The 23,961-nt window shown below is 33.9% G+C and overlaps 7 protein-coding genes, 1 long non-coding RNA gene and 6 other non-coding genes across 17 annotated transcripts; 11 read left to right on the top strand and 3 right to left on the bottom strand.

Annotated features, from left to right (window-relative positions):
* The first annotated feature begins 22 nt into the window (after nt 1-22).
* Nucleotides 23-104, top strand: AT1G57480. Its single transcript has one exon. It is a non-coding gene; the product is annotated as a tRNA-Ser (tRNA).
* Nucleotides 105-356: 252 nt separating this feature from the next.
* AT1G57490 lies at nt 357-441 on the top strand. The gene is given in 2 exon segments: nt 357-394; nt 406-441. It is a non-coding gene; the product is annotated as a tRNA-Tyr (tRNA).
* A 375-nt stretch (nt 442-816) lies between these two features.
* Nucleotides 817-901, top strand: AT1G57500. Its single transcript is given in 2 exon segments — nt 817-854; nt 866-901. It is a non-coding gene; the product is annotated as a tRNA-Tyr (tRNA).
* A 658-nt stretch (nt 902-1,559) lies between these two features.
* AT1G57510 lies at nt 1,560-1,643 on the top strand. The gene has a single exon. It is a non-coding gene; the product is annotated as a tRNA-Ser (tRNA).
* A 252-nt stretch (nt 1,644-1,895) lies between these two features.
* On the top strand, nt 1,896-1,980 carry AT1G57520. The gene is given in 2 exon segments: nt 1,896-1,933; nt 1,945-1,980. It is a non-coding gene; the product is annotated as a tRNA-Tyr (tRNA).
* A 374-nt stretch (nt 1,981-2,354) lies between these two features.
* AT1G57530 lies at nt 2,355-2,439 on the top strand. Its single transcript is given in 2 exon segments — nt 2,355-2,392; nt 2,404-2,439. It is a non-coding gene; the product is annotated as a tRNA-Tyr (tRNA).
* A 1,423-nt stretch (nt 2,440-3,862) lies between these two features.
* On the bottom strand, nt 3,863-5,489 carry AT1G57540 (40S ribosomal protein). 3 transcript variants are annotated; one of them, NM_001084263.2, is made up of 3 exons: nt 5,409-5,489; nt 5,036-5,189; nt 3,863-4,609 (listed from the first exon to the last, which is right to left on the bottom strand). In NM_001084263.2, the coding sequence occupies exons 2-3, from the start codon at nt 5,181-5,183 to the stop codon at nt 4,446-4,448; spliced, it is 312 nt and encodes a 103-aa protein (NP_001077732.1). In that variant the 5' UTR covers nt 5,184-5,189; nt 5,409-5,489; the 3' UTR covers nt 3,863-4,445. The 3 variants fall into 3 exon arrangements, with proteins under 3 accessions (NP_001077732.1, NP_564723.1, NP_974042.1); NM_104550.4 differs by having other exon boundaries at nt 5,381-5,489; NM_202313.3 differs by lacking the exon at nt 5,409-5,489 and having other exon boundaries at nt 4,297-4,609; nt 5,036-5,396.
* A 735-nt stretch (nt 5,490-6,224) lies between these two features.
* On the bottom strand, nt 6,225-6,887 carry AT1G57550 (Low temperature and salt responsive protein family). Its single transcript, NM_104551.2, has 2 exons — nt 6,703-6,887; nt 6,225-6,592 (listed from the first exon to the last, which is right to left on the bottom strand). Exons 1-2 carry the CDS (start codon nt 6,775-6,777, stop codon nt 6,509-6,511), a joined length of 159 nt encoding a protein of 52 aa, NP_176067.1. The 5' UTR covers nt 6,778-6,887; the 3' UTR covers nt 6,225-6,508.
* A 3,810-nt stretch (nt 6,888-10,697) lies between these two features.
* On the top strand, nt 10,698-12,160 carry MYB50 (myb domain protein 50). Of its 2 annotated transcripts, NM_001333797.1 has the most exons (4): nt 10,698-10,951; nt 11,040-11,169; nt 11,246-11,375; nt 11,493-12,134. In NM_001333797.1, the coding sequence occupies exons 1-4, from the start codon at nt 10,819-10,821 to the stop codon at nt 11,925-11,927; spliced, it is 828 nt and encodes a 275-aa protein (NP_001323229.1). In that variant the 5' UTR covers nt 10,698-10,818; the 3' UTR covers nt 11,928-12,134. The 2 variants fall into 2 exon arrangements, with proteins under 2 accessions (NP_001323229.1, NP_176068.1); NM_104552.2 differs by having other exon boundaries at nt 10,715-10,951; nt 11,246-12,160.
* Nucleotides 12,161-13,113: 953 nt separating this feature from the next.
* Nucleotides 13,114-13,450, top strand: AT1G08153. The gene has a single exon (NR_139382.1). It is a non-coding gene; the product is annotated as an other RNA (long non-coding RNA).
* Nucleotides 13,451-13,602: 152 nt separating this feature from the next.
* On the top strand, nt 13,603-14,181 carry AT1G57565 (SWI-SNF-related chromatin binding protein; the record flags this gene model as incomplete). The annotated part of the gene is made up of 1 exon (NM_104553.1): nt 13,603-14,181. One exon carries the CDS (start codon nt 13,603-13,605, stop codon nt 14,179-14,181), a length of 579 nt encoding a protein of 192 aa, NP_176069.1.
* Nucleotides 14,182-14,882: 701 nt separating this feature from the next.
* AT1G57570 (Mannose-binding lectin superfamily protein) lies at nt 14,883-18,605 on the top strand. Its single transcript, NM_104554.4, has 7 exons — nt 14,883-14,980; nt 15,652-15,753; nt 16,106-16,309; nt 16,410-16,847; nt 16,933-17,364; nt 17,456-17,905; nt 18,001-18,605. The coding sequence occupies exons 2-7, from the start codon at nt 15,685-15,687 to the stop codon at nt 18,250-18,252; spliced, it is 1,845 nt and encodes a 614-aa protein (NP_176070.2). The 5' UTR covers nt 14,883-14,980; nt 15,652-15,684; the 3' UTR covers nt 18,253-18,605.
* Nucleotides 18,606-19,046: 441 nt separating this feature from the next.
* AT1G57580 (F-box family protein) lies at nt 19,047-20,220 on the top strand (the record flags this gene model as incomplete). Its single annotated transcript, NM_104555.1, has 2 exons — nt 19,047-19,520; nt 19,654-20,220. 2 exons carry the CDS (start codon nt 19,047-19,049, stop codon nt 20,218-20,220), a joined length of 1,041 nt encoding a protein of 346 aa, NP_176071.1.
* A 1,107-nt stretch (nt 20,221-21,327) lies between these two features.
* AT1G57590 (Pectinacetylesterase family protein) lies at nt 21,328-23,912 on the bottom strand. Its single transcript, NM_104556.5, has 11 exons — nt 23,396-23,912; nt 23,237-23,319; nt 23,025-23,154; nt 22,865-22,938; nt 22,573-22,784; nt 22,421-22,481; nt 22,290-22,343; nt 22,125-22,202; nt 21,946-22,051; nt 21,697-21,842; nt 21,328-21,536 (listed from the first exon to the last, which is right to left on the bottom strand). Exons 1-11 carry the CDS (start codon nt 23,673-23,675, stop codon nt 21,426-21,428), a joined length of 1,335 nt encoding a protein of 444 aa, NP_176072.3. The 5' UTR covers nt 23,676-23,912; the 3' UTR covers nt 21,328-21,425.
* Nucleotides 23,913-23,961: the final 49 nt, after the last annotated feature.

Here is a 23,961-nt window from a genome sequence, read left to right on the forward strand (position 1 = left end):
AAAAGTTTAGTTTAGAGAAAAAGTGGACGTGCCGGAGTGGTTATCGGGAATGACTAGAAATCATGGAGGCTTTGCCCGCGCACGTTTGAATCTTGCCGTTTACGTTTTTATTTTGAGTGTTGGTAAGTTTTTAAAATAACTTATTGTGTTTTATGGATCGTTTTTGAATTTGAACGGTTTTCCATCATGTTACCGTTTTCAGTAAAATTTAGTATTGATAAAAAAACCTTAAAAAAACAAGATAGCATGAAAGATATGAAGTCAACTTTCTTTCTACTCCTCTTCTTGATAAGTTTAAATTTGATTAAAAAGCTTCTCTTGAATCATCAACATGCATAAAGTGTTATAATACAAAACCGACCTTAGCTCAGTTGGTAGAGCGGAGGACTGTAGTTGAAGCAGATAATCCTTAGGTCACTGGTTCGAATCCGGTAGGTCGGATCATTAAAATTGAAAGTTTTTTTTTTTCCATTTCGTTTCAAAGTGCTTAGACAAGAGTATAACTACAAACTCGTTTTTCTATGAGAAATTGGTTTAAGAGAATTGCATAGCTATTGATTGTATTATCAGAAATGAGTGGGAAATCTCTAAGTAATTTTCACTGTATTTTAAACCGTTTAAGAGTAAACCCTCATTTTCGTATATTTACGAGCTTTAGGCAAGATATTAAGTGTTTTTCAAATATAATGTTTTAATAAATTCAAACTTTGTTTACAAATTTGTAATAGAGACTCACTATGACTATGCTAACTTAATACAAATCATTGTGTTGATAGAATATTTAGATCAGTACACATGCATGAAATAGAATACAATCCGACCTTAGCTCAGTTGGTAGAGCGGAGGACTGTAGTAGACGCAGATTATCCTTAGGTCACTGGTTCGAATCCGGTAGGTCGGAATTTGCTCCCACATGAGAGCTTTTTATTTTTCTTTTGTTGTGACATTAAGGTGTTTGAATTTTATAATAAACGGTTATATGGTGGTCGACAATTCAACATACCGAAAAGTTTTGCTCGTATTCTTAAATGATCCGTATGTTTAGCTTTTTTCAATATTGATACGATGAGAAATGATTTAAAAGTGAGTAAAAACTATGAGTTTTCTAATTTTCTTTGGTCAAACAAACATTTAGTTTTAAAGTTTTAAAAAGAACAAAAAATGTGTGCATAATTATGTTCAAATGCTTGTGGGTTGTGCCTATAAGTTGTCAACGTTCATACAAGGGTAGTGAAATACCCTTTCCCACTCTGTTGCACGATTTGTTTGGCTTTATTTTCAAGAATATAAACAATCATAGCACAATCTCAATATTACATGCATAAATATATCATCAAAGTTGCTCTTTAGAAATAATTTATTTTTGAATTGAGAAAATATTATAAAAATTCTAAAAAATCAAGACAGCCAAATAGGTTTATGGTTCTAATCTTTTTTATTTTGTTCATAAACTGGGTCATCCTTGTAATCTTCTACTTCTCACTCATGATCAAAATTTAGGATAGAGAATGGTATACGGTTTAGTCTATTTTGAAATAAAAGTTTAGTTTAGAGAAAAAGTGGACATGCCGGAGTGGTGTTATCGGGCATAACTAGAAATCATGTGGGCTTTGCCCGCGCAGGTTCGAATCATGCCGTTTACGTTTTTATTTTGAGTGTTGGTAAGTTTTTAAAATTACTTATTGTGTTTTATGGATCGTTTTAGAATTTGAACAGTTTTCCATCATGTTACTGTTTTCAGTAAAATTTAGTATTGATAAAAAAAACTTTAAAAAACAAGATAGCATGAAAGATATGAAGTCAACTTTCTTTCTACTCCTCTTCTTGATAAGTTTAAATTTGATTAAAAAGTTTCTCTCGAATCATCAACATGCATAAAGTGTTATAATACAAAACCGACCTTAGCTCTGTTGGTATAGCGGAGGACTGTAGTTGACGCAGATAATCCTTAGGTCACTGGTTCGAATTCGGTAGGTCGGATCATTAAAATTGAAAGTTTTTTTTTTCCATTTCGTTTCAAAGTGCTTAGACAAGAGTATAACTACAAACTCGTTTTTCTATGAGAAATTGGTTTAAGAGAATTGCATAGCTATTGATTGTATTATCAGAAATGAGTGGGAAATCTCGAAGTAATTTTCACTGTATTTTAAACCGTTTAAGGGTAAACCCTCATTTTCGTATATTTACGAGCTTTAGGCAAGATATTAAGTGTTTTTCTAATATAATGTTTTTATAAATTCAAACTTTGTTTACAAATTTGTAATAGAGACTCACTATGAGTATGCTAACTTAATACAAATCATTGTGTTGATAGAATATTTAGATCAGTACACATGCATGAAATAGAATACAATCCGACCTTAGCTCAGTTGGTAGAGCGGAGGACTGTAGTAGACGCAGATTATCCTTAGGTCACTGGTTCGAATCCGGTAGGTCGGAATTTGCTCCCACACGAGATCTTTTTATTTTTCTTTCGTTGTGACATTAAGGTTTTTAAATTTTATAATAAACGGTTATATGGTGGTCGACAATTAAACATACCGAAAAGTTTTGCTCGAATTCTTAAACGATCCGTATGTTTAGCTTTTTTCAATATTGATACGATGAAAAATGATTTAAAAGTGACTAAAAACTATGAGTTTTCTAATTTTCTTTGGTCAAACAAACATTTAGTTTTAGAGTTTTAAAAAGAACAAAAAATGTATGCATAATTATATTCAAATGCTTGTGGGTTGTGCCTATAAGTTGTCAACGTTCATACAAGGGTGGTGAAATACCTTTTCCCACTTTGTTGCACGAAAAGTTTTGCTCGAAGTTGTAGATGTTCCGTAATTTTAGCTTTTTCAATATTGATGCGATAAGAAAATATTTGAAATTACTTAAAACAATGAGTTTTCTAATTTTCTTTGATCAACCCAACCTATAGTTATTGAGTTTTGCAATGAAAAAAGAATGTGTATGAATAATTCTATTCAATAGCTTGTGGGTTGTGCCTATAAGTTGTCAATGTTCATTCAAGTGTAGTGAAATACCCTTTCCCACTTTGTTGCACGATTTTCATGGCTTTAATTTTCCAAGAATATTAACAATCATCGACCATTTGGGAGGTGATTGACGCCTTAAACGTGGTGTTATCAACTGGTAGGCCTTGGGCACCGGAGGATATTTAAACCGTTCGAGTTGTAGCCATCACTTTCGAATATCTACCAGATTTTTCCAAGAAGCATGTTTGCATATATTGTTGATATGCATTCTAATTTCTAACTTTGTTTACAATTTCTTAAAGAGGAATCACTCTGTATATTCTAAAGTACTGCAAAATCATTGTGTTCATATATTGTTATAATTTTACACATGTATCAAATGCAATAGTACAGTTCGACCTTCGCTCAGTTGGTAGACAGGAGGTTGTTTCTTTGCGCCAAGAACTGTGCAAAAACCACATGTGGATGGATCTTTTGGTTTTGTAGTCTGCCTAGTCAATGGTTCAAACATCATAAGGTGTCAAGTATAGTGAAAGTAACCTCTGACATTTCCACTCATTCCCTATAACAAACTTGGCATGTAACGTAACTTAACCTTTTACCAAAAAAAAAAAACTTGACATGTATGCATTTCTCTTATTGAGTTCTCTTTTGATAACGATTTTGTTGTAATACTCTTGTCAAAGAACACTGAAAATGGAATGAAACAAGCTTTAGAAAATAAGATCTGACCCTACCGGATTCAAACTATTGACCTAAGGATGTTCTGCTTCAACTATTGTTTTCATTCGAAATGCAAAGAAACAACCTCCGTTCCAAAAAGCTAGATCTTTGGCCTCCATAGCTTGCAGAATTCACTTGATTAAGTTATGTTCTCCATGACATTATAATACCACAGGCTTATATGCTGTGTCTATATGACAATATCACTGAAATCCTAGCTCTTTACTCACATTCAAAACACATTGATGTCGATTATAATTAATTAATTAATTATGCTCGAGAAATGGTAGCATTAGGTTTGTTGGTGATCAAACATATTCCTACACATATTTAACTAGCAGGCATCTCCATGAAGTCACAACCTCGGTGTGGATATTCCACCTATGACTAGTTTGAGGGGATAGTGAGACCCAACCCTCCAAATAAATCCAAAGGTCTTCCCTTCGACAGCAAAAGCTTTAGAAAGCTAAACACTCTCCCAAAAGAGTGTGACCAATGGCCAATTACACTACACTCATAATCAAACACACACGAAAATGAGAGAGGAGCATAGGATGATACTCTTAACTCTATCAACCTAAAGGCTATATGAAAAAATACACCATAATTTCTAAAGGAAACAAAAAGTGACAGAATTTGGTAGTATTATAAATAGTTACCTAAATTCATGTACTGCAAGAAAATGTACAGAAGATGAGGTCCATACACATCATAGGTAAAGCCAGATTATGATGGGGTTTAAGGGAGTGAAGCTTGAGGGGTTTTGATGTTATCATATGCAGCAATGTTTTGTGGTTCACATTCAGGGCTGAAGAGACGGACAAGCATTGCAGTTGATGTGCTTACGGACAAAGCACCACACCCAGCCCACCGCAGACTCCTTGGCACTGTGATCCTTGGACCTACACATTTCCCAAAGAAAACATTTGCTTTTATAACCGTTCTATCTTAGAATTGACTCAACTATTCTATTCTACGTTCCTTTTACTCTTAAAACCACATAAACAACAAACCAACCCCAAGAATCATTTTTCATGACAATAGGAATCAAAGAACAAGTGTATTGCTTCCCAAAACGTGTAAAGATCCAATCTTTCACCACATCAAACTATTCAATCAAAGCTCCTTTTGGATTCATTTTTCTCATAAGAAACGGATACTACAGAACAGAAAACAGAATGGTAATACGCATTGGTATGTTTTCATAAGGCTACAAGAAATCTTTCTAACAATCAATTATGCAGAGCACTGGATTCAATAGCTATATGGAGAACAACCTTTTGATGGAAACGCAAATCACTGATTAGAAAGGAGAGAACTTTGTTTACCATAGTGAAGTCTGCAAAGAACCCAGAAACCAAGAGCTCCACCAACAGTGAAAATGGCAGCTGTTTGTTTCATCAGTCTTGAACATGGCTTAGCATCTGATCTCATCAGATCTCCTTCTGACCATCCTAACTTCTGCCTTAACGCCATTTCTCTCTGTAATAACAACACCAAATTAATTTAAGTATAAGAGAAACGAAACTATTCGGTTTTGTGATTAAGATATTCACTGAGGCATTTCATCGAGCAGTATAAGGGCAACTTCAAAAACGAGCAACAGATATAATAACTCTATATGGGTTAAGATCTAAGCAGTAAAAAAGAGAGCAGAATTGGTACATAAATACCAGAAGCAAAAGCAATCTCTGTCGTTACCGGTGATGCGTAGTTTCTTTGGCTGTGTCGCCGTCGAGCTTGTCGGAAGAAGACGGAGAAGAGAATCAGATCCACGTGTCTAATTAGCTGATATTTGGAAGCCCAATAAGTGTTAACTATCTTAATGGGCCGGACACAATAATCGTCGGATCCAAGTGATACACGTGGCTCGGAAAAACAATTTGTTTTTTCAAGGAGTTGGTTTCTGTCTTTCTGAATTAATTAAAAGGTTTTTTTTTCGTTAATTAGTACGAACTAATTAAAAGTTAGTGTAAAGTAGATTCGAGGTTTCACCGAGGTACACTTAGAGAGTTAGAGGGGATTGCAAAAAACCTTAATTGACAGCATTAACAATGGATTAATAGACGCATCTATTATCGGAATTTACACCGATATCTTGGATATTTAAGGTTAGAAAATAATATTTTTCTCATTCGAATCGTTGTTGTAACCAAGTAGCTCATAATTTTTTTCATTATGGGAGAGCATTGACTATACCAATTGATCCTCTTTGGTAAGATGGGACGATTTCAATAGATTTTGTTTACATTTTTTGCTTACCACTTTGAGGTAAAGAATTTGTATATGCAGGGATTATTGGGAACGTCTTCATGGGAGCCTATACCACACGGTATTCGATTCAAGCAATCTTCAAATCGGAATTGCAGAAGCTATATAAAATTATAAATGTATGTACACAGGTTTATATTTATCGTTATACGCATAAGTAAACTGTGTGTATCGATGACTCCATGTAATATCTCTATCAGAACTTTATAGTTCCTAATGGTACTAATAATTTGATCACTCTTTAGATGTAGTATTACTACAATTCAAAATTTATATCACGCATATAATAATATCATCAATCTTCCAAATCTGTTTATGATCCGTAAAATGTATCCATAACCTCTGCAAACTAGAACAACAGCAATTTGGAAACTGCTGGAATTTACATACATCTAACATAGCAAAAAGTTTGCTAGATTACAAAACTGATTCCTTAAATACAACATAAAAAATCTAAAAAAGCAAACATTGTTGGAAAAAGAAAAAGTTATAAAATAAAAAAAGGATCCAGTGTTTTTGATTGGTTATTCCTACTTGGTGAGAACGTAGATGGCATATATCAGTCCGGGGATAAAAGCGAATAACGTTAGAAGCAAACAGACCCAAAACTCCAACTGCAAACACATATACAAAGAAACAAAAAAACAAGAGATTTGATCTTACTTTGACCATTAATGTCAAATGTGTCATATATTTTTATGATTTATGAATGAAAAAAATTTACCCCAAGGCCATATCTGAGGAACACACCAACAGGAGGTATGAAGATTGCACAAAGAACCTCAAGGAAGCTACCCATTTTTTTCTTCTGTAATTTTATGTTTTTTTTATATGTTTTTTTATGTTTTTTTTTGTTTTTCTGTTTCTTAGTTTTGAACTTTGTTTTATTTCTTCTTACGTGTTCATTTCCATTTATGAACTTTGTAAAAGAACAAGAAAATAGAATTAGTGGTTACGTTAAATAAGGGAAGAAACTGAGTTTGATTGTGTAACGTCCTCTGCTTGTTCCTAAAATGAAGGAGCTCCACTTCAACACAAACAACACAACCCTTTGCGTTTTGACGCAACCTTCCGTTGTTCATCGGTTGGAAACAAAAAAATGGGATGAACACAAATAAGAAGTCGAATAACTTAAAAATAAAATGTTTTGTTTTTGGGCAAAGAAATTAAAATGTTACAATCATAATGTCTGTTACAAAAATAAAATTAAATTTCATGGATTACAAATATATATAGGCCATTAGTTTGTATTAGTATCATCTTATGTAGATAAAATGTTTGCTTTTAACTCAAGTGTAAACATAATTTTTAGTGATTTTTATCAAGTTTTTTTTCTTTTACTCAAGTTTTTTTTCCAAACATGTAAATATTCAATTATGTAAGTTTTAATCTACTTAACTTATCTATATTTGTTAGTTTAGCTTAGAACAAGTAAATCTAACTTGCTATCACTTATCGACTCCACATATTTAGTCGGGTGTAATAACTTAGAGACCCATTAGTCAAAACTAATTTAAAAATGAAATTTCGTAAACTCGGTTCTTTCATATTAGATAATCTATTAAGATATATTTTTTTAATTTAATTACGTGGTTGACAAAAATGGATAATAAAAAAAAAAGTTTAACCAAAACTAATTATCAAAGATTAATATAATTGTCACAAAACATCAAATAAAATAAATTTTGCATAGGTAGTTGAAAGAAATTAAATCTCATCTATAAAGTTTAATATATACGAGGGAAATAATATATGAGATGCGTGTTAATTAAGTGAACAGCTTAATGTTTTCCATTTGTCGGTGAATGATGTTAAAGTTTTGTGGTAGTGATAATGACAACGATCCTTCATGTAATCTATATAACTTTTATTCAGTTCAAAATATTAAATCTCTAGTTTCTTTATATATTAATTTAATCGTCCTCAGATTTTATTGGTTCTGTCAATCTTATGACAAAGACAAACGAAAAGGACAGTGATGATTAGCTTATAAATTACATATAATATAACGAGTTATTGAACAATTGACTTGAGAGGACAGCTCATATATTCATAGCATCTCTATTTGACCATTCCAATGCAATGCATGTTAAGCATGGCAACTATTCGTTCGTCTTCAGCAATATAACTTTTTGATATGTAGGGCTTTTTTATAACTTAATTCTACCTTTTTGTTTGACAAAAAATGCGATGAAAAAATCGTAAATAGTACATATTTCCATGTGATTGTTAAACTTGTATAATAACCGTAATATTACGTGAAATAAGTGAATAACATTTATCAAGTAAACTCGTTAATAAAAAAACATATATGAACAAGTTAAATAACACCATACCATTTAACGACATGCATAAAATCCACATTATGATTTTATCGTCTACGTTTTATAGAATTTAGTTATGTACAATTATACATATATCGGCCAAAGGGTTGGTCTTTAAATACTTGGAATTCTATGTAAACATGTAAAATTGCACAACTGTTTCACGGGGAGTGTCGCTATACAAATCTGACCCTCGCCTTTTTTTACGACAATGATATCTTGGATTTACACAGATTATTGAAACGCCCACATAAATCAATAAATACAACAATGTTGAGCTATGTGGACATGAAACTGTCGGGTACACGCTTCACCAACTTAAAACAGAGATTTTGATACACTCAACATAAAAGTATATGTTGAGTGTATCAAAATCTCTGTTTTATCAAGTTTAGTTCAATATCAAGTGTTGCTCGGTCTAGTAGCAAATAAACTAGGGTCATCCTAGAGCCCTCTAGTTTAAGTTTCATTTGTGAAGCGGTGAATTCACTCACTTTGGTTTATGAAAATCTACGGAGTTTGGTTCCAAACTTTGCGGATATAAAAAAAAAATGGCCAATATAACATCCACTAATATTTTGATATCTTCAATTATTAAAACAGTTTACAGTATCAATTAAGTAGTGTTTTTTTTTCCTATATACACAACTAGTTAAATTGCAAAGACTTAAATTTAAAAGTAGTTTTGACTAAAGTTCGTATGACATTTTTACTTACATGGTAGCTGCAAAACAAACTTGCATAACCAATACAAAAGGAATTGAGATTCGAAATGAAAAGCCAAAATAATTAATTATCATCTCCTAATATTAAAGTACAAATATATATAACATGGATAACACCACAAATTACCATCTAGGTTTATGTTAGAAACCATAATTCCACCCTCAGAAAAATAGTTATGAAGTTCATTATAAGAATCCTTTTGAACAGTGAAAAAAGTAAAGCAAAGTTTTTGCTCCATAAACCAAAAATATTATAATTGCATGCATCATTCGAATCTAATCAAAATCAATACCTCAAAATCCGACCTTCTTCATATAATGGAAGGCTTACGGCGGATCATTGTCATGCTAATTATGATATGATTGATGAAGAGGATGATGATTTTTTTTGGGAGGAAATAATATTAGTATATAGCATAATATTTTTTTCAATAACGTGTTGTTCGACTTAATTTAATAGTATAAGCAAAAGATACTCGTTAAAAGCTTGTATGTCTGCAATTTCGATTCGAAAGTCTTTTCAATGAATTATATGATTTTCCAATATAATTCAATCATTTGATGAATTTTTAATCCGAAGTACCTTAAAGGCAGCTTCGTTATTACATGATTTCATACAATAGAATCAAGTAGCCCTATTTTTTTATTGTGTTTGATTATGAGATATGTCTTGTCGATCTTTATTTTAACCAACATAATTTTTTTGTTAACCGATTAACCAACATAAATTGTCTAGCTACTTCATGCTTCTTGGTGGTTCCTGCATCAAGAGATTCCCTCGTCAAATGCTCAATTATTTAAAATGAAAAAAAAAAATTATAACGAAGAATAAAGAAAAAATCCATAAACAACTTATAACCAAAAGAAATAAAGTTTGAAACAATTGTATTTCAACCGCCATCTCAAGGTACAAGTTCAAGTACAATATATTTCTCACTCTAATTAATTAACATGCCCGGTCAAAAAAAAAATCAAATTTAGAGAAATCTTTTGAATGAAATTTTTTAGAATTATAATTTATGAAATAGATCATTGTTTTTATCATCATAAATCTCTTCAAAACTAAATAAACATAAGTTCAAAGTTTAAACATTCCAAACATTAACCATCATCACAAGTCTCGTTGAAACTAATAAGCCTCAAACCAGCCATAGGTATCGATAAAAGTTTTTCGAAAATCAACTCTTTAGTCGATTTCTTAGGGCGGTATGAGTAATCTAAACCCAATCGAAAAGAGAAAAATTTGCATAGTCGACTACAATCAATTAGGTGACATGAAAGGTTGTCAAAACGAGAAGTCCAATCAATATACAACGCATTTTTCATTTTCTCATAGGTTTAGTCAAAATGACCCAAACTAGTTACCTTCGAATAGCACCTATAGTTAAAATTTAAACCTAATTGAATAAAGTATAATGAAATTGAAAACAAGATTAGTTTCTATAGATTCCACACCCACACACGAAAAAAAGAAAAGACACGAGTCTCATGACTTATACATGAGTAGTCTTTGGTCCCAGCTAAGCACATCATATTGTCTCTTTTCTCTGAAAGTTAAATACAGAAAAAGAAAACATAAAATTCAACAAAAGTCTTCTTATGAAAGTGACTTTGTTTCCTTTTTCTTTTTTTTCGTCGGTTCCATAGCCTCTCTATTTATGTATTAGTCTCTGCACATCTCTTACTTCATTTTCTCAACCTTTTTCACAATCCATTAATCTTTCTCTTTCATCAATACATTACCAAGAAACCAGAGTTTTTCTTCATTGTTCTTTTCCACAGCATTGCAACATGAAGAGACATTCTTGTTGTTACAAACAAAAGCTGAGAAAAGGTCTTTGGTCTCCTGAAGAAGATGAGAAACTTCTCAATTACATTACCAAACATGGCCATGGTTGCTGGAGTTCTGTCCCTAAACTCGCAGGTAAAACTCTCTCTTCTCCGAAAAAGGCCTAAAATTGTGTTTTTGTTCCTTAAGTCATTTACAGAACCAGAGTTGTATGATTCTATAGGTCTCGAGAGATGTGGAAAGAGCTGTAGACTCAGATGGATCAATTACTTAAGACCTGATTTAAAGAGAGGAGCTTTCTCTTCAGAGGAACAGAATCTCATTGTCGAGCTTCATGCTGTTCTTGGAAACAGGTAACAATCACAATTACAATTATTCTCTGTTTCTGAAACAGAGTATTTTCTGAAATCCCCTGTTATCTTGTATCAGATGGTCGCAAATTGCTGCGAGGCTTCCCGGGAGAACCGACAACGAGATAAAGAACTTGTGGAATTCGTGCATTAAGAAGAAGCTGATGAAGAAAGGCATTGACCCTATTACACATAAACCCCTCTCCGAGGTTGGTAAAGAAACAAACAGAAGCGACAATAACAATTCCACAAGTTTTTCCTCAGAAACTAATCAAGACTTGTTTGTCAAGAAAACGTCTGATTTTGCCGAGTATTCTGCGTTTCAGAAAGAAGAATCCAACTCTGTTTCACTCAGAAATTCGCTCTCTTCCATGATCCCAACGCAATTCAACATCGACGATGGTTCTGTCTCAAATGCGGGTTTTGATACACAAGTATGCGTGAAACCCTCGATTATTCTTCTTCCTCCTCCAAACAACACTTCAAGCACTGTCTCTGGACAGGATCATGTAAACGTGTCAGAGCCTAATTGGGAATCAAACAGTGGAACCACAAGCCACCTCAACAATCCCGGTATGGAAGAAATGAAATGGTCCGAGGAGTACCTAAACGAATCGTTATTCTCTACCCAAGTTTACGTGAAATCAGAGACGGATTTCAACTCCAACATTGCCTTTCCTTGGAGCCAAAGCCAAGCTTGTGACGTATTCCCCAAGGATCTTCAGAGAATGGCCTTCTCTTTTGGTGGTCAGACCCTTTAGTTTCTTTTTCTTATCAGATTTAGACATATTGATACGTGTAATGAATGGATCAAATGTTCTATTTGGCCATACGTTAAAAAAATAAAAAAGCACAATCCTTTCCTGAAAATGTGTCATATAGAACATTTTGCTCAGATTCATCAATATACGTCTGTAAATTTTTAGTTTGGTATCGAAATAAGTTTCGTGCAATCCTTTTGTTGAAAAGAATCATGATGCTGTCGACAAATCAATAGTCATTTACACCAAACAAAAATCAAAAGTCATATATTTTCTGAATATATGAAAGGAGAAAAAAGAATACAAATGCAGGCATTACTTATTTAAGAAACCTATTTCCTAGAACACAGTGTGGTCCAAAGTCACATCTTTCACCATTATTCAGACTTCAGACCCTATATTCAGTTAAAAGACAAAAACAAAAGATAGAGAAAACGACTATTTCAAATCACTAAACAAAAAAAATTCGAAAATCTATTAAATTATATAAACATTAAAATTACTGTAAGTAATACCCCCGATCCTTTAAATATCTGTGATTTAAAGAAGCCACTAAACAATAAGTGTTACTTTAAGTCAAAAACATATTTCTAATGAAATCTCTACGACTTTTAATTAAACTCAAACATAGTTCTACGATCTTGCATTTGTTATTACATGCAAATAAATATTTATATTCTCCTTTTTTCTATCTTGAATAACATTCTAATTGTTTTAAATTTAAAATATTTTTATTAGAGGTTCCAATTAATTAATTTTCTTACATTTACATTATAAGTACTATATTTAGAAATCCTATTAAAAACCAATCACATTATTCCTACTTTTCTGACACTTATTCGTTTTCTTATAATTTAGTCATGAATCTTTTGCCCTTCAATATTCATTTATTTCACAATCTATTGAAATTTAATTATAGATTGCAATATGCATATAATTTGATTGATAATTAACTAAATTTTCTTTTTATTAATTGCAAATCTTTGCCCAATCTGTTTCCTTAATTACGTCTATAAATGCATCATTACAAAAACCCACCGAAAATAACATCAAAAGAAGTAAGCAAAAGCAAAAGTCCTAATTTCTCCTGTCATGGACACCTTACCTCATCATCTCCTCGACGAGATTCTCTTCAGAATAGACCACAGATCTCTGGCCATGATACAATGCACAAATAGATCTCTTCAATCTCATATACCCAAAACCCCTAACTTTGCATCCGAATACTTTTCTCGGGTCAGATCAAGTTTGCTATACATAGCATTCAATGGCTCCCCTTTGCTCTGCTACCACCTTTACGGTGATTCTAGGTCACCGCGAACAGTAGAAGCCTTGACGGAGTGTCACATTTTAGGCTATTGCTCTGGCCTTCTTCTACTCTTCCTCAATAAAAATCTCTGCGTCGCAAATCCTCTCACAAAGAAGTTTCGTTTTTTTAATCACTCTAGGTCAAAGTTTTTTCCCTTGGGTTACTACTCTACGACGAGGTCGTCAACAAGTCATCGGGTTCTCTGTAGATCAGATTGATCGAACAACCAATAGTTTTAAAATCGTCATCATAAACGAGGTGAGAAACAGCAATGAGACAACATATGAGTTTGAGATTAACGTAGGCTATTCATGGAAACTATCGGAAACGACGTTAACTTGCTGCACAAGTAATCTTGATGACCGTATGAAAAAACCTGTTTATATGAAGGGAGGTCTTCACTGGCTAAGAAATGACGGAGCTATCGTAGCTTTCAACCCTGAAACAGAGAAAGCACGACTGATCTCGATCAGATTCCCCAAAGAACTTTGTTCTAAAACGTTGTTCACAGCCGCAGATAACAATTTAATCTTGATATCGGCGACGGAAGAAGTCTTTTACGTTTATGCAGTAGAGAACATTCTTACTGATCCCAAGTGGGTCGTCTTGAAGCAAATCCGGAACGGGGTACTGGACGAGAAGATGCTATATAGTTGGTACCCGGAGGCTTACGATGGAAAGTGTTTAATGCTGAGGGAGATATTGAAGAAGGACCATTACAAGCAAGTGCTTCATGGGTACGACCTGAGAGCTAATAAGTGGGAAGTCATAGGTTCGATTCCAGGGTGGTACACTTCAGCTCTAGACTTTTATCAGTTTACACCGTCTTTGTCTTCGGTAATAGGACCTGATGCCAAGGAGGAGGAAGAAATATTGGCTTGTGATCATAAAAAAATCTCCTCTATAAACTCAATTATTAGAATGCTTGATGGAATCTCATCCTAGAAAAATGGAATAGCAGCTTAGAAAAAGATTGGTTGAAGAAGAAACAAAACTAATGTTGTTGAAGAAGATGAAGCTTTTCGTCCAAGGTTTTTTTTTGTATTGTTCATGCCAAAAAAAGAGTAGAGACTGTAGAGTAGCAATCCGTACCATTTTTGGAACATGTATCTTTTGGTTAATGAAAATGTGTGTTTTATGTTTGTTTTTCTTTTCGCTAACCAAACGCTAAACTGATGTTATTGAACTGGAAAACTAAAATATATATCTTACTATGTTTTGCATCACTAATTCCATCGTGAAACTTCTTACTATGTTTTTGCACTTGGTTAATAGTAAAAACATAACTTTGGTAATCAATTCAATGTTAATATTTTAAGTTTGTAGCATATTCCTCTGACTGGATCAGTATATTCATAATAGAATTATACACATGCAATCTTTGACAAAAGAAAATATATATATATATATATATATATATATATATATTTATGTATACTTGCATTCTGACCATAGCTCTGTTCGTAGAGCGGAACAGTGTAGTAGTTGCTGTAATTCTTAGGTCGTTGGTTTGATTCCGGTGAGTCGGAATATATATATTTTTTTCTTCAAAAAAGTAATGTATATATATATATATATATATGTGCATTTGACCATTGACAGAGAAATAGAGTTGTGACCCACTACTTGTATATAATTTATAGACACGATCACGCCTCCTTTATGGATCACCACGTTCACTTGTTCACCAGAGTAATCTCCAATCTTCAAGTCTTCTTCTCTCCTCAGGACCTCAGCAATCAAGGTCATATTTCTTATTTTCTTTATTGTTAATAGCCCTAAAATCTTATGAATTCGGAATTTCTTGTCCAATCTGTTCATGTTAATGCTACTCGTCCGTTTTCTTGTAGTGATGTAATAATGATCATATTCATATTTTCTTAGTCTTGTACAGTCGTATACTAATGTATATCATGATTATCATCACATCATCGATTACTAAGAACTTAGACAAATTCCCAGAGAATTAGTCGATTTACAACAAGTAGTTTGATGGGAAGATTATGAACCTTAAGTGAAGGAAACATTGAGAATATAAGAATCGAGTTCCAGTTCCTCTCAATGATTGATAAACCTGATACCCTACAAACCAAACTATATGTATTTGGACAATTAATTGTCCTCAGAATCACAAATTGTTTAAACCAGTCCAAGAAAAGCAATGAGGACAATTAACTGTCCAAATACAACCAGGATGGAGCCAAACTATATGTTTTAAGAAATGGAAGTAAATACATATGTTGATGACATTGATAAAAACTACACAAGGACAAGGTTAAACATATATGCTTCATTCGATTCAGATATATTCTTTACTCCTTCATCTCTATCTAGTGAAAGCAATTTACTGAGTTGGTGTAAGTTTCCATTTTTTTGGTAACTAATTGTCCAAGTGCTTTCTTGTAAGATGTGTAGATCTTAAGACAGCATTGGGGAAGCAAAGAAAATATGGAAAGAAATCTCCTTTCAATACTAATGCGACGACGTTTGGCGGAGAGAAATAGAGATGCCATTGAGGTTAGATCTACAATCCTACTGATTCTACTATATATTTTTTGCTTGTGTGATAATATATACTCTAGATAAGGCGCAAAGAAACTTGAGTCAATGAAAACGACAACCATCAGCTGATAATGGATGGGAGGAAATTTTGTAGTATTCATCATTTTTTCCTTAGGAAATTTCGTAGTAATTCACAATGTTTTCGGTTTGACAAAAAAAACAAAATCACAATGTTTTCTTATCGTAGGAAAAATTTCATAGGAAATTTTGTAGTTATTCATTACATAATGTGAGAAATGATGAAAATAAATGAATGGAGAATTAATACAATAGATACTCATCCTCCATGTATGAAAATTCAAATCAGTTGGCCGCGGTACAAAAAATGGAAGTGATAGGCAGTACAGAAGGCTATACATTTGATGATGGATCCGACCATGACGATGTTACCAAGATTTTTGTAGGAGGTGGTCGTCAAGGCATTCATTACATAGAGTTTGAATATGTAAAAAATGGGCAGCTGGAATCAGGAGTACACTTGGGTGTTCGGTATAGAGGTTTCACAGAGACGGTATATGTCTTTTAACTAGAGTAAATTCTCTTTATTTGCTTTCATGTGAGTCGTATTGACTCAATTATAATCTTTGCTTTTAATTATTTATGTTTTACAGTTTGAGATTAACCATCTCAACAATGAACATCTTGAATCTGTGGAGGGTTACTATGACTACGGGTCGGGTTACATTCAAGGACTTCAATTCAAAACCAATTTTAGGGTTTCCGAACTGATAGGATATGACGAGGGTACTAAGTTTTCACTTTCAGTTAAGGGAAAGAGAATCATTGGGTTTCATGGTTATATGAAGGAAAGAAAAATCATCTCTCTTGGAGGATATTTCTCTTGGATTCATCCTCGTAAAATGGAAGCAAAAGGCAGCAAGGGAGGAAACCAGTGGGATGATGGAACCAATAATGATGGTGTGACAAAGATTCATGTACGAGGTGGTGTTGAAGGAATTCAATACATCAAGTTTGATTATGTCAGAAAAAGTGGACAACACATTAATGGATCAATCCATGGTCTCTCGGGTAGCGGGTTCACACAAACGGTATAAATTGGAATCTCCCACATTTTTCCAATATTTACGGTCTTATTTTCTAATCTTTTTTTTGTTCACCAATTTGTTTTCCCAGTTTGAGATTGACCATCTCAACAATGAACATCTGGTATGTGTAGAAGGATACTACGACGATGAATCTGGTGTTATTCAAGCCCTTCAATTCAAAACTAACATCAAGACTTCAGAGCTTCTTGGGTATAAAAAGGGTAAGAAATTTTCACTTGTAGACAAGAGGAAAAAAATCGTTGGCTTTCATGGATATGCTGACAAGAATCTCAACTCTCTGGGAGCATATTTCACAACGGTTTCTCCTACTAAATCGGAATGCTATGGTAGTTCTAAAGGCATATATTGGGATGATGGTGTGTTTGATTTCATAAGAACGGTGTACGTTAGTAGTAATGTCATGAACGTAAGGTATATTAAGTTTCATTACTATAACCGCGCAGTTGTAGTGCGTCAACACGGGTGGAATAGTATAGTAGAAGAAGACGGAGAAAAAGAGGTTATAGATCCCGCAAACTCAAAATATATTCATGGACTATAAGATATATATATTGATAAGTATCTTATACAAATTCCTTACTCCACTGCAGTTCGAGCTTGACTATCCAAATGAATTGATCACATCTGTGGAGGGGACTATGAAAAGCTTTAGTCGTAGCGAAATAAGAATTTCGTCATTGACATTTAAAACATCAAAAGGGAGAACCTCTCCAACAATTGGAATCGCGTCTGGTACCAAATTTCTGTTAGCAAGCAAAGGATGTGCTGTGGTTGGGTTCTATGGAAGACATGATGATCGTGATCTTGTTGCTATTGGAGCATATTTTTCTCCATTGCCTCCTCCTACTGCGGAGAAACTACAAGCACAAGGTGGTAATCAAGGAGATTCATGGGACGATGGTGTTTTCGAAGGTGTTAGAAAGTTGTACGTAGGACAAGGTAAAAATTGTGTCGCATTCCTTAAGGTTGTGTACGATAGCAACACTCAGGTTGTTATTGGAGAAGATCATGGAAACAAAACACTATTTGAAGTCAAGGAGGTGATTAACTATTACTTTGGATGTTTTTATTTTATTTTTTGGGTTTGAGTTTATTATCTTGACATTTTACATTGATTCATTAATTTTTTTGGCAGTACGAGCTTGAATATCCAAGTGAATACATTACAGCCGTGGATGGTTGTTACAATAAAGTAAATGGAACTGAAGTCGAAGTTATAACCATGCTCAGGATTCAAACGAACAAACGAACATCTATACCCGTTGGATGTGAATCTAACTCTAGCTTTGTACTTAAAAAAGAAGGTTACAAAATTGTTGGATTCCATGGGAAAGCAAGTAACATGATTAATCAGCTTGGAGTCCATGTCGTGCCCTTGACTGAGTGATCAACCTTATTATCTCCAATGTTGTCTTAATTCTCCAATCTCACTTGTATTAAGAATCATCCTCAGAACTATTTGAAAAATAAGGAGTGCAAATGATTACTGACTCTTTATATATAAAATAAGGAGTGCAAATGATTGGGAGGAGGTGCAATGGTCTAACTAGATGTGGAGGAGTAAGGGGATATATCCACACTGGAATATAGAGAAATTCACTCAAAGTTTTGTAATTGACCAATCTCCCTATACATACAATACAATTATTTAAAAGATTATTAGGAGTTTCCTTTAATAAATTTTCTTGCATTTTCATTATAAGTACTTTATTTAGAAATCCAACCGTATTAAAAAAAACAAATCAAATTATTTCTACTTTCCTGACACTTATTAATTTTATTTTGATTTTGATCATGAATCTTTTTTCCATCATCAATTTAATTTATTTCACAATCTATTAAAATTTAATATTTATAATATATGTATATAATTTGATTGAATAATTAATAAATTTTAAAATGATTTTTTCTTAGTTATGTTTATGTTGCAAACTTAATCAAAAGAAATAACAAACAAAGGTTAATTAAATTGAAATTAATAATTGTGTGGCTCACACTTTTTAATAATTGATATGGAGACCTAAAAAGAGAGAAAATAAAATTATAGTATATGGTAATTAGTGGGACATCTTTTGCCCAATCTGTTTCCTTAATTACGTCTATAAATGCATCATTACAAAAACCCACCGAAAATAACATCAAAAGAAGTAAGCAAAAGCAAAAGTCCTAATTTCTCCTGTCATGGACACCTTACCTCATCATCTCCTCGACGAGATTCTCTTCAGAATAGACCACAGATCTCTGGCCATGATACAATGCACAAATAGATCTCTTCAATCTCATATATCCAAAACCCCTAACTTTGCATCCGAATACTTTTCTCGGATCAGATCAAGTTTGCTATACATAGCAACCCATGGCTGCCCTTTGATCTGCTACCACCTCTACGGTGATTCTAGGTCACCGCGAACAGTAGAAACCTTGACGCAGTGTCACATTTTAGGCTATTGCTCTGGCCTTCTTCTACTCTTCCTTAATAAAAATCTCTGCGTCGCAAATCCTCTCACAAAGAAGTTTCGTTTTTTGAATCACTCTAGGTCAAAGTTTTTCCCTACGGATTTTACTCTTCGAGGAGGTCGTCAACAAGTCATCGGGTTCGCCGTTGATCAGACTGATCGAACCACCCCGAGTTTCAAAATCGTCAACATAAAAGAGGTGAGAAATGCCACTGAAACAACATATGAGTTTGAGATTTAACGCAGGAGATTCATGGAAATTATTGGAAACGACATTAACTTGCTGTACAAGTAATCTTGATGACCATATGAAAAAACCTGTTTATATGAAGGGAGCTGTTCACTGGCTAAGAAATGACGGATCTATCGTAGCTTTCAACCTAAAAACAGAGAAAGCACGACTAATTCCGATTAGATTCCCCAAAGAACTTTGTTTAAAAACGTTGTTCACAGCCGTAGATAATAATTTAACCTTGATATCGGCGACGGAAGAAGTCATTTACGTTTATGCCTTCCATAACATTCTTAGTGATCCCAAGTGGGTCCTCGTGAAGCAAATTCGGAACGGGGTACTGGACGAGAAGAGGCTATATAGTTGGTACGTGGAGGCTTACGATGGAAAGTCTTTAGTGTTGAGGGAGACAATATTGAAGAAGGACTATTATAACAAGCATCTGAAGCAAGTACTTCATGGGTACGACCTGAGAGCTAATAAGTGGGAAGTCATAGGTTCGATTCCAGAGTGGTCCCCTTCAGGTCTAGACTTTTATCAGTTTACACCGTCGCCTTCTTCGGTGATAGGACTTGATGACAAGGAGGGGGAAGAGATATTGGCTTGTGATGATAAACGTATCCCTTCTGTAAACGCCATTATGAGACTGATTTATGGAATCTCATGAGAAAGAAATGAAAAAGATTGGTTGAAGAAGTATAATGGTGTTGAAGAAGATGAAGCTTTCGTCCAAGTTCGTGGAAAACAAAGAAGAGTGGGAGTAGACAAATTCGTATCACATGTGGAACATTATTCAGTGTTTAACATTTTAAGTTTTTAGCATAATCCTCTGGCTGGATCAGTATTAATATATAACATAAGTATACTATTGGGAACATGTATCATTTAGTTAATGAACAAGTCTCATCACTGATTCCATCGTGAAACATCTATGTTTTTGCACTTGGTTGATAGAAAAAAACAAACATATTTGGTAATCAATTCAATGTTTAACATTTTAAGTTTTTAGCATAATCCTCTGGCTTGATCAGTATTCATATATAACATAAATATACTATTGGGCAAAGCCCATCAACTCCCTCCCAAAATGATCAAACGTTCTCCACTCGAGACTCGAAAAAGTATTGTCAGAATCGGGAACGCTATACGGGCCTTGTCTAATCTAGGCTTCACGTTGACTCTAGAAGTGATCATGGAAACTATTAACTTAATCAACATGGAGAATATTGACGTACATGACATGCTTGGATCAGAGTTTCACGTTTTGGTCGCAGAGAATGAAGCTGAAAGAAGAATAAGACCTGCATAGAGGAAAAATGTGAAAGCCCCATCAAAAGCTTTTGTGATGTTTTTTTTCGTTGCTCGTTGGACATAGAATTGTAAGAGATACAAGTGGACTTGCTATGACTCTAACTTCTACAAACTCGAAATTATAATATCCGACTATGGATATGTTTGGTACCAAAGATTAAGAGGTGGAGGATTCTAACTTCTCGATGGACCAATATCTTTTGGTGCTTGGAGCCCATATTTTATGAGTAATCATCTCATTTTTTACCAATTTCTTTTTTTTTTAGTATTCCTTGTGTATATATTTTACTATTTTTCTATATTTATGGTACCATGTTAAGTCATGCAGATCCAAACATTAGCAATTAAGGAGACAGTTGGTGTTGTTAACTTAAAAATGATATATTCGTGTAGAACAAAAGTAGAGTAATGGACTAATGGATATGAGGTTTTTAGGCAGAAAGTCAGAGAACTGTAGAGAGATGTTATCAAATGGGTTTTATTTCATTTCATTGTGTTGCCTGAATAAATAAATGGATGCTTCTTAAAAAAATACATTGTGATACCAAAGAAAAACTAGTTTTATCTTCTAAAGACCAAATTGTGACAAGTCTTGTCACAAGGATAAGCACAGTCTATGAGCTTTGCTCCTCCTCTTTCGAAATACCAATCTCCCACAGCTACTGCAATACCCTGTTTTGGTTTATACAAACATCAATAACAATTGGGATTAAATCACAACTAGCACATTTGCGGAAATTTATCAAAACTTTAAACAACGAAAAACATTATCAAATCGAACTAGAGTTTGACAAACATTATCAACTTTCAACTAGCCATTATTTTGTCTTACCTTGTTCTTAATAGCTGGAGAGTTTTGGGCGAACCAAGTGTCATGCCTCTCTGTTTGGCAATGAGCAAAGCACGAATTGAGGAACACACCGTTCTTACTTGGCATCGCGAAACCTTTTACCAAATTCACCATACGCGTCCTAAAACCTGTAACACACATTTCAAAAACATTTGTTAGTTTGGTTATTCAGAATCAAGAACATAAGTCGGAAAAAAAAATCAAGAACATCATTATTAGCTTATGTTTCACCTTGCAAGAATTGGATCTGAGATGCACTACACTTGGCGTAGTTAAGTCTACAATCATTCCAACTTCCACTTGGATCTGCAGATTTTGGAGCTAAACTCTCTTGAATCTGCACCAAAAAAAAACTAACTAAACACAAAATCTTGTTAATAAATCTGATGATCAACAAGAGAATTACTTACCTGCCAAGAATCATATGCAGCATTAAGAATAAAAAGTGGAGTCTTGACTTGGTTGATTAGGTTTTGTGGGAAAAAACACTGCAATATTGAAACCATGGAGTACACTTATGAGGAGATTTAGCACACTACATCTTTCTTATTTGGTGTGAAGTTAAGAATATGTACCGAAGTGGGATTAAGACGGTTTACACAATACTGAGGAAGGTTGGTTTGCAGATTCTGTAGAAACATTACACAAATCTCGATTAGTATTCTTGCACCAAGTAAAACACTATGCAACATTCTTTACTTCTAACCTGTAATCTGACCACACCGGCGTATAATCGTCTAAGAGATCGACCTCCAGACACATCGATGCTTCACTTCCATAAATCACAAAAAACAGTCACTATGTATACCAAAGTCATTACCTATACTTGTTACTCAAGGAAACTAGCAAATCACTCACGCATCAAGGAAGAAACCAGCATCACTCAAACATTTCACTCTGGTGGAAGGAGGAAACAATTTCCCAAAATCATCACATCGTAAAATCACCGCAAGACCTCCTGCAGAACATCCAGAGAGCAGAGCCTGCTTAGCTTGACGCATACCTTTTGCCATCAAATCTTCCATAGCAGCTAACCAAATTCTCTTTCCTCTAAACTGAAGTTGTGCAGCCTAATTTGTAGCAAAAAAATTCAAATAAACAATCAATGTTGTAACACAAGAAAGTTATCAAATTCTATACAAATGCTAACCTTATTTTCGCTATCCCCGCTAAACGATCCACCGTCACAATACCGAACTTTTACTCTATTCCAGTTATAAAAGTCTACAAACAAATATTCAAAAGGAGATTAACACACACTATACAGAGTGATATATATTTATAAAGACAGAGGAGCTTTAGCAAGAAACCTGGATTATCCGCGGCTTTATCACTTAGAATGCCGGTAAATGGTATCTCTTTCTCCATATATGAAGAAGATCCACGACGAGTGGTTTTACGGTAAACACAATTTCTAATGGTATCACACCATCCACCTCCCTGTCAAAACTTAAAACCATTATGTCACTGACTAAACATTGTCATATCTATACTACAAGAGAATGTTTTAGCTGCAGAAGACCTCTAATTGAACGAGCCAATTGTTCGCTCCGGAACCAAACCCGCGATGCAAATGGTATCCGGGAAGACTTCCATCCAAACACACTGCAAGAAAAATCGAAAATTGTGTAACAAGAAACATATATTATCCCAAAGAAAAGTATAAAGAAGAAGATGTTACCAGCTCCTTTAGCAGCAGCAGATTGAATCAGAGTGAGTCCAACCATAGGAAACTTAGCTTCAGAAAAAACATCATTTTGAGTCTGAAACACTTTTGTTCCATTGAAAACTGTGAACCACTCCATTTCATCAAACTCCATCATCATTCCATTTACATGGATGTTGAAGAGAATGATCCAACTCCATAGAAGCTTCTTCATTTTACACTTCTTGATCATGGATGTTTTAGACTTGATCACATACCTTGGTTTATATGGAGAACGAGAGTGACTTAAGAGCATTAATTAGAAGACGTTTTATTTTTTGTTTTTTTAAAAATAAAGAAACGTTTTTTTATAATATTTATTACAAACTAAGGAGATTAAGTAGCTTTTGACAAAAGATTCCAGATCAAGATCTTGCCAAAGTAAAATATGATTTTGGTTTAACTTAGATCAGATCGCAGAATGTTGCAGACAGATTGCAATTATTTCAGAGCTGACCAAAAAAGTCTATTCCTTTCACACATACAATTTGTTTGTAGCCTTTAAACTAAAACCAACCGTTTAAGATATTTATAGAAAATTA

This window comes from Arabidopsis thaliana, assembly GCF_000001735.4.
Source record: "Arabidopsis thaliana chromosome 1 sequence".
Lineage (NCBI taxonomy): Eukaryota > Viridiplantae > Streptophyta > Magnoliopsida > Brassicales > Brassicaceae > Arabidopsis > Arabidopsis thaliana.

Coding starts and splice junctions, on each gene's coding strand:
- AT1G57540 (NM_001084263.2), bottom strand. CDS start 5,183: ATGGCGTTAAGGCAGAAGTTAGGATGGTCAGAAGGAGATCTGATGAGA. Junction 4,610..5,035: donor TCTTTGCAGACTTCACTATG/GTAAACAAAGTT, acceptor GGAAATGTGTAG/GTCCAAGGATCACAGTGCCA.
- AT1G57550 (NM_104551.2), bottom strand. CDS start 6,777: ATGGGTAGCTTCCTTGAGGTTCTTTGTGCAATCTTCATACCTCCTGTT. Junction 6,593..6,702: donor TCCTCAGATATGGCCTTGGG/GTAAATTTTTTT, acceptor ATGTGTTTGCAG/TTGGAGTTTTGGGTCTGTTT.
- MYB50 (NM_104552.2), top strand. CDS start 10,819: ATGAAGAGACATTCTTGTTGTTACAAACAAAAGCTGAGAAAAGGTCTT. Junction 10,952..11,039: donor TTCTGTCCCTAAACTCGCAG/GTAAAACTCTCT, acceptor ATGATTCTATAG/GTCTCGAGAGATGTGGAAAG. Junction 11,170..11,245: donor CATGCTGTTCTTGGAAACAG/GTAACAATCACA, acceptor ATCTTGTATCAG/ATGGTCGCAAATTGCTGCGA.
- AT1G57570 (NM_104554.4), top strand. CDS start 15,685: ATGGAAAGAAATCTCCTTTCAATACTAATGCGACGACGTTTGGCGGAG. Junction 16,848..16,932: donor GTAGCGGGTTCACACAAACG/GTATAAATTGGA, acceptor TTGTTTTCCCAG/TTTGAGATTGACCATCTCAA. Junction 17,906..18,000: donor CACTATTTGAAGTCAAGGAG/GTGATTAACTAT, acceptor TTTTTTTGGCAG/TACGAGCTTGAATATCCAAG.
- AT1G57590 (NM_104556.5), bottom strand. CDS start 23,675: ATGCTCTTAAGTCACTCTCGTTCTCCATATAAACCAAGGTATGTGATC. Junction 23,155..23,236: donor ATTGGCTCGTTCAATTAGAG/GTCTTCTGCAGC, acceptor AAGTTTTGACAG/GGAGGTGGATGGTGTGATAC. Junction 22,785..22,864: donor GCGGGGATAGCGAAAATAAG/GTTAGCATTTGT, acceptor GCTACAAATTAG/GCTGCACAACTTCAGTTTAG.